The sequence below is a fragment of the Notolepis coatsorum genome (genome assembly GCF_963971535.1).
Source record: "Notolepis coatsorum genome assembly, contig: SUPER_7_unloc_2, whole genome shotgun sequence".
NCBI lineage: Eukaryota > Metazoa > Chordata > Actinopteri > Aulopiformes > Paralepididae > Notolepis > Notolepis coatsorum.
This window is the reverse complement of record NW_028174879.1, coordinates 736,933-750,754: the sequence shown is the minus strand read 5'-3', so window position 1 is coordinate 750,754 and position 13,822 is coordinate 736,933. Positions and strand designations below refer to the sequence as shown.

Sequence of the window (13,822 nt, the reverse complement as noted above, 5' to 3'; positions counted from 1 at the left end):
ATACGCCCCTTCCTGACAAAAGAAGCCACCCAACTCCTCGTCCAATCAACAGTCATCTCCCGCCTCGACTACTGCAATGCACTGCTCGCTGGCCTCCCGGCCACTGCCACTAAGCCTCTTCAACTCATTCAGAACGCAGCGGCCCGCCTGATCTCAAACCTACCGAAGTCGGCCCATGTCACCCCACTTCTTAGGGACCTGCACTGGCTCCCCATTGCTGCACGAATCCGCTTCAAGGCCCTCGACCTAGCATACCGTGCGGCAAAGGGAACCGCTCCCGCCTACCTCCGGTCAATGGTCTCTAACTACACACCCTCAAGACCCCTACGCTCTGCATCTTCTGGCCGCCTCAGACCTACTCCTATCCAAGCTCCGGGAGGGTCATCAAAGAGAAGTCGCCTATTCTCAGTCCTTGCCCCACAATGGTGGAATGAACTACCCACCCCAGTTAGGACAGCCGAATCACGTCCAATCTTTCGCCGTCGACTAAAGACGCACTTCTTCAACCATTATCTGAATTAAAAAAAAAAAAAAAAAAAAAAAAAAAAAAAATCTAACCCTAACTAACCGTACTGTCATGCACTTGTCCTAATAAACTAACCTACACTGTAGCACTCAACACTTTGATGAACATTGTTGCTCAGCTGATAGAGTTGTGCCCTTCCTGATGGCTTGTCGTACAGAACTTGTAAGTCGCTTTGGATAAAAGCGTCAGCTAAATGACTAAATGTAAATGTAAATGTACATTGGATTACCTACCCGACGACTGCTGAGCCCTATGCGGCATGGAATATATCTTTGCTTTGGTACTATGAGTTGTGGAGCGGATAATCGCCAACACCGGTGAGTGTTGGATTTACCCCGAGAGGAGTCAAGGTGAGACGGCGCTCAGACCAGACTGAGGTCGCCTCGCTTCTTCTTCATTGTGGACCTACAGCTACAGCCTACAAGAGAGCCAAGGTGTATTCATCTGTGGATCAAGATTCTACTGCACTGTCTTCTGTACTTGAAGTCTCTATAGAAATCGTTGACCAGACGGGATACTGCCGATGGCTCTCCTACCCCCCCTACCGGCTTACAACCGGGAGGACCCCTTTAGTGTATCCAGCTATAATCATTAAGTGTACCATCGATATAATTCCCTAAGAGCCAGGTTGGATACTTGCTTCCTGCGTAACCAGAGATTGGACATTCAGTGTTGATTTGCCTACGAATACTCATTTGCCTTACAAGTGCATTCAATTGATAAATGTAAGAGATAAATATCCTATGTACCTTTTGCTGCATTAAATATTTGATTATTACCTTTGTCTGGAACGGTTTCATTGTGGGAAAGTGTTCATCATATTTAGATATCGTGTACTGTATGGCCAGTAGTTAAAGTACATAAAGTGGTAGTGGTTTAATGATACCATACTTATCAATACAGTCAGGGAATTGTACCCCTCAGTTACAGATGTGCTTTCTGAACTTTTAAATGTCTTCTGCTTCATTCACTTATCTCCTCTCTTCTCCTTCATTCACCTACTCCTCTCTCCTCTTTCCTCTCTCCTCCTCCTCTCCTCTCTTCCCCTCCCTCCTCTTTCCTCTCCTCCCTCTCTCTCTTTCCTCTCCTCTCCTCCCTCTCTTCCTCTCCCTCCTCTTTCCTCTCCTCTTTCCTCCCTCCTCTCTTTCCTCCCTCTTCTCTCTTTCCTCCCTCCTCTCTTTCCTCTCCTCTCTCCCTCCTCCCTCTCCTTTCCTCCCTCTCCTCTCCTCTCTCCCTCCTCCCTCTCCTCTCTTTCCTCTCTCCTCTCTCCCTCCTCCCTCTCCTTTCCTCCCTCTCCTCCCTCTCCTCTCTCCCTCCTCCCTCTCCTCCCTCTCCTCTCTTTCCCTCCCTCTCCTCCACCAGGTGATCTGTGAGATCAGTGATCTGTCTGTCTCGATCTACAGACGCTTCCAGAAGTTTCCGTGTGTCATTGATAAGAACCAGCTGTGCTTCTCTCGACGGCCCGATCCCAACCACAGCCGGGTCACCACCACGGCCTACCTGGAGCAGCCCCCCCGCGGACCAGCGCCCCCCCTGAAACATGTAGGTACCCCCCCCCCCGCGGACCAGCGCCCCCCCTGAAACATGTAGGTACACCCCCCCCCCCCCCCCCGCGGACCAGCGCCCCCCCCTGAAACATGTAGGTACACCCCCCCCCCCCCCCCCTGCGGACCAGCGCCCCCCCTGAAACACGGCCCGCCCCAACTGCTAATAACCTTTCACACATTTCAAAACGTTTCATTACTGTCAAAACCTCCATCGCGCTCTGCCTCTGTGCCCTGCCACGGTATCAGCTTGTTGTGTCTTAGATCGGAATTCGAAACATTCTGCTGGCTGCTAAACATTCTGCTGGCTATGCCTCTGAACCGCTTCTTCTATCACCGTCTGCATGCACTTCGACCTCTCTGACACTGTTACATGCTACCATCTCCCCCCAATCTATACATCACATACATTGAAAAACAACCCAGAACCCTGTTTTCTCTCATTCCCCTCTTTGATTCTTAATCAACCTTCAGAATCAACAGACTACTTGGTTTTTCAATAAATTATACCCAAAAATAGACTCGTAACAATTAAGGCCCCTCCGTCTGCTGTTTTGCCTTATTGTTTTCCATTACACGCATCACACCTAAACCAGAAAGGATAAACAACGGTCAGGGAGGAGAGAGAGAGAGACAGAGAAAGACATAGATTTGCAACTTTTCAGACAACACACCTAAACCCTTTGGCCCCCCTACTTAGGTACACCCCACGTCAAATCAGAGCGCTCCCTTCCCTCTTACAGTACACCCCCCATCTTGGGCCGGTCCCGTCTTCTAGGGCAAGGGCCCCTTTCAGCGACGGCTCCTTTCCTGAGCTGGTCCCCATTCCAGGGCGCGGTCCCCTAGGCAAAAATGTCTCCCCTGGTCTGCTACTGCTCAGTGTCTCTGGCTGTCCTCTCCACATCTGCTCTCCCACCGCCGCCGTCTCCTCCCTCTTGTTGTAGATCTGTGTACCAGGCTGTGGTGCCTGGCCCCTGCTGCTTCCTCCTCCTCCAGTCTGTCTCCTGGTCGTCTCCACCGCGGTCGGACATCTCCAGACCCTAAAAGCAGAAAACAACACCAGCTGTTTTCTGTACACTCGACCCTTGTGTTTTCTATTAGTCTACTACCTTCTCCACACCCATATCTGTCCCTGTTCGTCGTCTTCCGTCGTGACACCAGCAGCTAACTGATTCCCACTTCCGTCGCCCTATCTTTTCATCCCAGGTTGACCCCCAGCGAGCGCCAGTTCTTCTGGTGACGTGTTGTTTGAAGACTCTGCCTATTTATTAGGTGTGAGAAAGCCCCACTAGAATTCAAACTCCCTCTTTATTCCATAATTAACCCATTCAAATAACTGCACCTCCTCTCTCTGTGCAATTCTTATTTAATCCATTGTATAATTAAACTATTTAATTAACCTGTATATCTAATATTATTATTATAATAATCCACTCTCTCCCTGCTACAGTAGATTCTAAACTTGAATCACTCCCCCACTCCGCCACTAGATGGTAGTACAGACCTATCTTCAAAAATGTGCCTGCATTATCCCACTGTCCCCCCTAGATGGTGGCAAACTCAGTCTAGAGTATTTTAGCTGACGTCACTCTCTGACTCTTATCCGTTAGCCTCCTCGTGGCTCTGTGCAGCCATCTTGTCTACTCCATTTTGTTGACATTTCCTCTCATCTTATCTCATCCTCCTCGTGGCTCCTTGCGGCCATCTTGTCTCGCTCATAATGGCTACTCTCTCAAACAAACGGCCGCTGCCCTTCCTTCCAAGGCTTAAAAACACTGCTGTTTTTCTCTCTTTCCTATCCATATCAGGGGACGCTTCTCCCAGACTAAACTCTTGCTTATCGGACATAATACACACTTTAAGGTAAATCCCCGAACAACTTTCCTCCCGCCACGACAAATTCCGGCCGTCTTGAGACCACAGCGACCAGTTAAAAAAAAAAAAAAAAAAACGATTTTTCGTTTTTTTTTTTTATTTCGATATTCGATATCGATTATTAAAATATATCGCGATATTTATCGTTATCGTTATATCGCCCAGCCCTACGTATACATGAAAACATTTATTCTTTTTCACATGTTGAACGAGGCATAGTTACTGTCAAATGAGCCATAGTATTGTCTCCATAGCTATAATATAGAATATATAGCAAACACTGTGACGCACAGTGAAAATAATAATAATAATTTCAATTTGTACCGCACTTTATATTTGTGAAAATCTCAAAGTGCTACAGGAGATAAAGATAAAAAGTTAAATGAATAAAACAATTAAAATGAATAAAACAACCAATGATATTGGAAGAACATAATTTCTTTTATAAAATAATAATAAAAATGAATAGAAGTAAAAAATAAAATCCCTATATTTTACAGCGGTGGCCCATTGACTACAAGGATGGATAAAACGGCTGGCGCTGAAAGTGTTAACACATGCCACTTTTTATGCAATTTTGCATGCAATAATAATCCAAGATTCATCTGTTAGAGAAATAATAAAACAGGAATATGTTTGTTAGAGAAATGATACAACATTATTCTGTTAGATAAATAATTAACCATTCATCTGTTTGTTAGATAAATAATAAAACTAGAGGTGGGCATAGATTAATTTTTTTAATCTAGATTAATCTATCTGCAATCCTGGATTTAATCTAGATTAATCTAGATTAAAATGGCTAAAAAGAAGAAAAAAAAACCTGCCGAAGGCATTCAAAATATGTGTGTTCTACCCAAATAATGACCAGAAGTAAGTCCTTACTTTTTCTTTCCTCCTTATGTTTCTCAGGCCAGGTGGCCCATTACACCATGAGCCCATCTCATATTTCCAAAATGCATTACAGACTGTTTGAAAAAGCTGTTTTGCTATGATAATTGGTAATGAAATATCAAAATAATGTTCAATAAGATGTACTTGTGTTTAATAAGTTGTTTTATTCAGAAGTTAACACAAATAAATAATATTACCAGTACAGTACAGTATCTAGCACACTCTCAGGAGCAAAACAGAAAGAATCATTTCAAACTTGAACTATGTGACATGGCTTGAATCAACTGCTCCAGTGGAGTTGCTCAGCTCAGTGGCCAATGGTGTCAACTGTGGTTGTACTGGGCAGCTCCCAGGTGTGAATGGAACTGTGTGAATGTGAAGCAGGGCGTTCCTGAAAAAGAGCATCTGTGCTCAGCGAACCTACCCTGGGTAAATAAAAGGTAAAAAAAAAAAAAATGTAAAAAAAAATATATATATGTATATAATTTTTTTTTTTTTTTTTTTTTTAGATTAATGCGTTAATTATATTATCGCGCGATACTAGTATAGCGTTAACGCAGCACGTTAACGCCGTTAACGGCCCAGCTCTAAATAAAACATATCTGTTTGAGAAATAATAAAACATGAATCTGTTTGAGAAATAATAAAACATTAATGTTATAGAAATAATAAAACATTCATCTCTGTTAGAGAAATAAAACATGAATCTCTCTGTTAGAGAAATAATTAAATATTCATCTCTGAGAAATAAAACATTCATCTGTTTGAGAAATAATAAAACATGAATCTCTGTTTGTTAGAGAAATAATAAAACATGAATCTCTGTTAGAGAAATAATAAAACATTCATCTCTGTTAGAGAAATAATAAAACATTCATAAAACATTCATCTCTGTTAGAGAAATAATAAAACATGAATCTCTGTTCAGCTCTATTTGCGTCCTTCCCTTATTTGTGGAAAATCTATAAAAGACAAAGAAAATGTTTCGTTGTTCGCAAATTTCGCACCACGTAACAAGCCTGCATCGTTAGTCGTGAAAGCAAATTAATCTGTCCACGCTGAATTAAACCCTCTATTTTCCTCAGACTTTCATTTTTTTGGATTTATCCATGGTTAGCTTACTCAGAAACTCAAGATTAGCCACTTGCATAAGTTGCAGACGGCAGGGAGAGGCGCGGGGTGTGACGTACTGTATATTTAAAAAAAAATTGGGCCAGGGAGCCGCAGCTGATTGGCTAAAGAGCCGCAGGTTGCCGACCCCTGTTCTAGGAGGTCATTCTGTAAGAGATAAGCAGTAAGTTGGTTCGATACAGCACGTTCAAGTGTTTTAGAAGGGAAGGAGAGAAGAGAGACAGGACGATAGTTGCCTATGACGGTGGGGTTCAGGTTTTTTTTTTTATGAGCGGCGTGACTCTGGCTTGTTTTAGGGAGGTGGGGACCACCCCCGAGTTGAGTGAGGAGTTGATGGTTGCAGTTAGGAATGGGAGGATGTCCGGTGCTATGGTCTGGAGGAGTGGGGAGGGTAGCTGTCCAGCTGGCATGTAGTCGGACGGTTCGACGTTACCAGTGTCAGGGTCTCGGCTTCTGTAATGGGAGAGAAAGATGACAGAGTGAAGGATGAGGTTCTCGATTCAGTGTTTGGAATGGGTGGGGGTTGGGAGAAGGAGCTGCGGATGTTCTCCACTTTTTCCTCAAAGAAGATCGCAAAGTCTTCGGCAGAGAAAGATGAGGGAGGAGGGGGTGGGGGGGGAGTGAGGAGGGAGGACATGGTAGCATGCAGTTTGGAAAGGTTCTTGGCAGAGGCCTCGATCCTATGGTGAAAGAAAGAAGGTTTGGCATTAGTAATGGTTTTGGAGAATGTTAACAAGAGGTTGTGATATGTGGCGATGTCTGTTATTTCTCTGTTTGAGAAATAATAAAACATGAATCTCTGTTTGAGAAATAATAAAACATGAATCTCTGCTTGAGAAATAATAAAACATGAATCTCTGTTTGTTAGAGAAATAATAAAACATGAATCTCTGTTAGAGAAATAATAAAACATGAATCTCTGTTTGTTAGAGAAATAATTAAACATGAATCTCTGTTAGAGAAATAATTAAACATGAATCTCAGTTTGTTAGAGAAATAATAAAACATTAATCTGTTAGAGAAATAATAAAACATGAATCTCAGTTTGTTAGAGAAATAATAAAACATGAATCTCAGTTTGTTAGAGAAATAATAAAACATGAATCTCTGTTAGAGAAATAATAAAAGATGAATCTCTGTTGTCAGAGAAATAATAAAACATGAATCTCTGTTAGAGAAATAATAAAACATGAATCTCTGTTAGAGAAATAATAAAACATGAATCTCTGTTAGAGAAATAATAAAACATGAATCTCTGTTAGAGAAATAATAAAACATGAATCTCTGTTTGTTAGAGAAATAATAAAACATGAATCTCTGTTTGTTAGAGAAATAATAAAACATGAATCTCTGTTTGTTAGAGAAATAATAAAACATGAATCTCTGTTTGTTAGAGAAATAATAAAACATGAATCTCTGTTTGTTAGAGAAATAATAAAACATGAATCTCTGTTTGTTAGAGAAATAATAAAACATGAATCTCTGTTTGTTAGAGAAATAATTAAAAATGAATCTCTGTTAGAGAAATAATAAAACATGAATCTCTGTTAGAGAAATAATAAAACATGAATCTCTGCTTGAGAAATAATAAAACATGAATCTCTGTTTGTTAGAGAAATAATTAAACATGAATCTCTGTTAGAGAAATAATAAAACATGAATCTCTGTTAGAGAAATAATAAAACATGAATCTCTGTTAGAGAAATAATTAAACATGAATCTCTGTTAGAGAAATAATAAAACATGAATCTCAGTTTGTTAGAGAAATAATAAAACATGCATCTGTTAGAGAAATAATAAAACATGAATCTCTGTTAGAGAAATAATTAAACATGAATCTCTGTTAGAGAAATAATAAAACATGAATCTCAGTTTGTTAGAGAAATAATAAAACATGAATCTCTGTTAGAGAAATAATAAAACATGAATCTCTGTTTGTCAGAGAAATAATAAAACATGAATCTCTGTTAGAGAAATAATAAAACATGAATCTCTGTTAGAGAAATAATAAAACATGAATCTCTGTTAGAGAAATAATAAAACATGAATCTCTGTTAGAGAAATAATAAAACATGAATCTCTGTTTGTTAGAGAAATAATAAAACATGAATCTCTGTTTGTTAGAGAAATAATAAAACATGAATCTCTGTTTGTTAGAGAAATAATAAAACATGAATCTCTGTTTGTTAGAGAAATAATAAAACATGAATCTCTGTTTGTTAGAGAAATAATAAAACATGAATCTCTGTTTGTTAGAGAAATAATAAAACATGAATATCTGTTTGTTAGAGAAATAATTAAACATGAATCTCTGTTAGAGAAATAATAAAACATGAATCTCTGTTAGAGAAATAATTAAACATGAATCTCTGTTAGAGAAATAATTAAACATGAATCTCTGTTAGAGAAATAATAAAACATGAATCTCTGTTTGTTAGAGAAATAATAAAACATGAATCTCAGTTTGTCAGAGAAGTAATAAAACATGAATCTGTTTTTATTAAATACTAATCCAATGTTACAACACAACATTCCACCAGGTACTGGCCATGCTGGAGGAGTGCAGATCCAGGACCCTAGCGCCCCCCGGGGGCCAGACGCATGCCAGCGTCTGGAGAAAGGAGGAGGAGAGGCTGGCGTGGGAGACGTGGAGGAAGGACCGGAGAGGAAGGGAGGGCAGCTCAGGGTCCAGGTCGTCGGGGAGGTCAGAGGGCAGCCGGCTGAGCTCCAAGAGAGACGGGCAGAGCAGGACCTCCGCGGCTGACGCAGAGAAGAAGGTAGGTCTTCAAGGCGTGTGTGTGTGTGTGCGTGTGTGTGTGTGTGTGTGTGTGCAACACAGTCTCAGCAGACGCCGTGAATAAAGTACTAATCGACCACAGGAGAAAAGGTACGTTATGTTATAGCCATAAGTAATAATATTTACCTATTTTATTGGCATGTCCGAAAACACCTGAAAATCACCTGTAACTATGGTACGCTGTACAGGTGAAAAGATGCGACGGCTGCCTCCTCGTGTACCGGAGGGGACACGTGATGCAAGGCTTCGTCCTCACTGCAGCCGACCAGTGGGAGGCATGGCCTAGCAACGTTCAAGACAGGGGAGGGTAGAATTGGACAATACGAAATTGGGATGGGAGAAAAAAATAGAAAACGGGAGAAAAAAGTAGATAAAAAAAAAGATTATACCGGTAGGTTATGGTTTAGTGCTCTCACCTGTAACTATGGTTATAGATTATGGTTCATAAGCAGTTCAGTAGTAATGCTGTTCTCCCTGCAGGCCGAAGACGAGTGCTTCCCCTTCGACCTCGACCTCGGAGACTTTGTGACGGTGGACTGGGTGGGCAATGTGGCGGACTTCCCCGCTGAGACACCTGGCAGCGCACCTGGTCAAGAAGCCACACCCACACCTGGTCAAGAAGCTACACCCACACCTGGTCAAGAAGCCACACCCACACCTGGTCAAGAAGCCACACCCACACCTGGACAAGAAGCCACACCCACACCTGGACAAGAAGCCACACCCACACCTGGTCAAGAAGCCACACCCACACCTGGTCAAGAAGCCACACCCACACCTGGACAAGAAGCCACACCCACACCTGGTCAAGAAGCCACACCCACACCTGGACAAGAAGCCACACCCACACCTGGACAAGAAGCCACACCCACACCTGGTCAAGAAGCCACACCCACACCTGGACAAGAAGCCACACCCACACCTGGACAAGAAGCCACACCCACACCTGGTCAAGAAGCCACAACCACACCTGGTCAAGAAGCCACACCCACACCTGGACAAGAAGCCACACCCACACCTGGTCAAGAAGCCATACCCACACCTGGTCAAGAAGCCACACCCACACCTGGACAAGAACCCACACCTGGACAAGAAGCCACACCTGACCAAGAAGCCACACCTGGGGAAGAAGCCACACCCACACCTGACCAAGAAGCCACACCCACACCTGGACAAGAAGCCACACCTGACCAAGAAGCCACACCCACACCTGGACAAGAAGCCACACCTGACCAAGAAGCCACACCCACACCTGACCAAGAAGCCACACCTGGGGAAGAAGCCACACCCACACCTGGACAAGAAGCCACACCTGGTCAAGAAGCCACACCCACACCACCCACACCTGGTCAAGAAGCCACACCCACACCTGGTCAAGAAGCCACACCCACACCTGTTGAAGAAGAGACGCATTTACCTGCCCAAGAGGACATGGTAATTCAATGTTTTAGAAGTTATTGAACGGTTTTAACTCATTTTCATCGCTTTACAATGTTGAGATGTAGAAGAAGATCATCTTACACACAAATGCACTAGATAAAAGCTGGAAGACCGTAGACTAGAGCTGACCCCTATTAGTCGAATAGTCGACTAATCGATCGAAAGGAGCCGTAGTCGACTGCCAACCTCTTAGTCGAATGCAAAAAAATATATGTTTATGATATTTTTTATTATATATTATTTTTTACAAAAAAAATATCATTCTTTCCAAAAGAAAAGAGGCCTAGAAGCGTGGCTACTGCTAATGGCACGCATACCAGAGGCTAACTGCCTTAAGAAAACAGGCACAGAGGCACTGAAAGAGGATTTCACCATCTAATGAACACACTAGACTAGACACATATCAAGATGTATCCATCAGTGGACCAGTTGCATGCTTTCACAGAGGACAAGAAGCCTTCAGTCGACTCCTTCAGACATTAACACATTGAGTGCCACGGATGCGTTTTGTCGTTAGTTTATGCCGACCTTTGAGTGCCTCCGACGCTATATAGCGTTTGTTTGTCTTTTTTTTTTTTTTATTGGCGATTTGAATTCATATTTCATCAATCGAGCCTCGGGTTAGTGCTGCAGAGTCTCTCTGAGCTCAATTGGGAAGATACCGCCCCCTATCTCTCCCTGTGGTACTGCACCCCATTACTTTACACTGCTGAAGGGGGGGTGGCCAGTTTATGTATTTACAGGACCCAACACTGTAATCAATAAGCGTGATAGATATTTGGAATAGCAATCAGGAATTGGAATAATCTTTTTGGATAACATCTGATCTCATGTAAGGAATTTATTTTACCAGTCTTAGGATAATCAGAGCTGATTTCACAGAGATATAAGCTTTTTCCCTATGCGTGTGTGTGGCTGTGATCGCTGATGAGGAAATGAGAATTGATTTTTCACCCCGCCTCTATAGCGTGCATAAGTACACATATACTATCGATAATCTAGCGTTTATTTGAAAACGATTCATAAATAGGCAGAAAAATGACAAGGTGTTTGTGTATGCTAGAATATTCCAGTAAATGCCTTTTATCACGGAATCTATATATTTTCCTGAAAAACTAGGGCTTTTCAAAATGCTATAAAATGAAAATGAACCCATTAAAAAAAACAATCCGTGACTGCAAACAAGTCAAGCAGATTAGACACATAGCCATAATTTAAGAGAGAGATTATGCGTTCACAAGTTACACAACGCTATCATTGAAGTGGGTCCTGGCATTTAACCATGTTTCCCATGTTAATGGCTGGCACTCAAACTGTTAAGCACCCCCACAGCCCAAATGGAATGATAAAAAAAAATATATATATATATATATATTTTTTTTTTATATAGTCGACTAATAGTCAACTATCGGCAAATTTTGCCGACTACAAATCGACTATACAGATCCTTAGTTGGGGACAGCGCTACCGTAGACTAATAGTCAACTAGTACCCAAAAAAAAATTAAAACTCAACCATCATGAAGTGAAGACTTTCTTGGCATCTTGTTTTTCTTGGTTCAAAATACTTGACCCCTCCCTTGTTTTCCTGCTCCCAGGACACATCCAGGACCAGGCTTGCCCCCGAGACCGGAACCTCAGACCCACCTGACCCTCAGCTCACCTGTTCCGCACCACAAGCTCCTCCCCCTGACGGCACAGCTGAGACAGGTAATGGCACACCTGGCCCACAAAGCCACGCCCACCCCAGGGATTATGCTGCATTCACGGCATAGAAAACATTCACAGCTTTCATGTGTGACCAGGCACAGAGTTTATGGTATTGCTGGACTACATTACCCAAGAGCCTCTGCAATACACATAACCCCTCCCCCACCTAACACCTTCCAGATGAGCTGCAGGACGCCTAAATATTAAAGGCAACCAACTTGTGTCTAGCCACGCCCAACTTGCGTCTAGCCACGCCCCCGCGGCAGCATTATGTAGCAGTAATCCCCCTTCTTTTAACATCGAAAACTAGCTCAACTGGTAGCGTTGCCTTGCTGTGGATCCTGCGGTCCGTTGCTGACGAGTTCGATTCCCTTCAATTTTATTTTTATTTTTATTATTATTTTTTTAACGTGCATTCTTTCGCCGGTTTAGGCATGTTAAGTTTAAGCATTGTTTCGGAGTTAGTTAAGGTTAGAGTTAAGTTTAAGCATTGTTTGGGAGTTAGTTAAGGTTATGGTTAAGGTTAGGCATTGTTTGGGAGTTGGTTAAGGTTAGAGTTTGTCTTAGAGAATGGCAATAGACAGCCTATTTCCGCGCTGCAGCTCTCTCGCGCTGCCGCGGTCACATGGGCGTAGTGGCCAATCAGAGAAACGCTAAACACACGTTGGTTGCCTAAAATATTCACGCCTGCAGGACAGCAGTTTGTTATTACGATGTGATGATGAAGTTTAGTCTTACAGGGTTAGGGTTATATAGGTGATTTGTTATTACGATGTGATGATGAAGTTTAGTCTTACAGGGTTAGGGTTATATAGGTGATTTGATATTACGATGTGATGATGAAGTTTAGTCTTACAGGGTTAGGGTTATATAGGTGATTTGTTATTACGATGTGATGATGAAGTTTAGTCTTTGTAAAGTACCGGTCGTAAACCGAGGTCAGATTGATTATCCCATAACTCATTGGTCCGAATCCCAGCTTCAAGCAGCGTCCTGCGAAGTGTGGGACGTCTAGGACTCAATTGTGTCTATAAAGTTCAGGGCTTAAACTCAGCAGACCTCGGCTCACACACAGGCACCCCCCCGTCCCCTCCAGTAATACAGTTGATTGATTGGAGTTGCGGAGTTTACTTTTCTTTATTTTGCTTTAATCTACTCGGTTCGCCGTAGAGTTTACTGTATGGCATTACTTGATAAAACCAGGCTTGCCGAACCCACCTTTCTCCTTAATGCAATAATCCTATTTCTCCTTCTACTCCGTCTGGGGAAAACCACACTCATGAGGTTCTTTTTTACATCATAAATCAGGCACATTACTGGTAAAGTTACAATGCAAAAAAACATCTCCATGCTTACCCGTCTTTTTAGGAAAAATAGAAGCAAACGTTGTTTCCAAAAGAAGATTGTTTTTATTTTTTAACAGTAGAAGATTACATTTAAAGGTTCAGTTTCATTTTTATAAGTACACAAGTTTCAGCTTACAATATATCAGGTTTCAGTCATCTCCTCAAAATCTCTCAAAAAAGTCTGGCTCTTGAATGGGCAACCGTCTCTTTTATATTGACATTGTACCATATTTCCGATTGGTCTAAACACAGTGATGTCACAGGGTTGTCATTTTTGTTTAGCAAACCAAAATACAATACATAATTCGTATGGACTCCTCCTTCTTTGTACTAACGTTACTGCTAGTTACCTAGTGGTTTTAAGTAACAGAAAGTCCCTTTTTCCTTCAAAACAGACAACGGCTTTGTCTGTGGTGACCACGTGACATGGTACCATGCACAAGGCCCTCCATAGGATTTCTTATCAAGATTTCTTAAAGATTCCCTCCAGACAAACAGTTTTACACATCATTCTTTTAGTATAATTCTCTACTGACAGTCAATTATAAGCATGCCATTTA

General features: G+C 42.1%; 1 protein-coding gene across 1 annotated transcript in view; it reads left to right on the top strand.

Moving 5' to 3' along the window:
* Positions 1 to 13,822, top strand: part of LOC311232734 (uncharacterized protein) — a 117,219-nt gene that overhangs the window by 51,526 nt on the left and 51,871 nt on the right. Inside the window, exons 15-18 of the mRNA XM_084338315.1 lie at positions 1,889 to 2,068; positions 8,511 to 8,747; positions 9,248 to 10,201; positions 11,805 to 11,916. Of these exons, the coding sequence (XP_084194441.1) occupies positions 1,889 to 2,068; positions 8,511 to 8,747; positions 9,248 to 10,201; positions 11,805 to 11,916 (1,483 nt within the window). The remainder of the gene's footprint in view (positions 1 to 1,888; positions 2,069 to 8,510; positions 8,748 to 9,247; positions 10,202 to 11,804; positions 11,917 to 13,822) is intronic.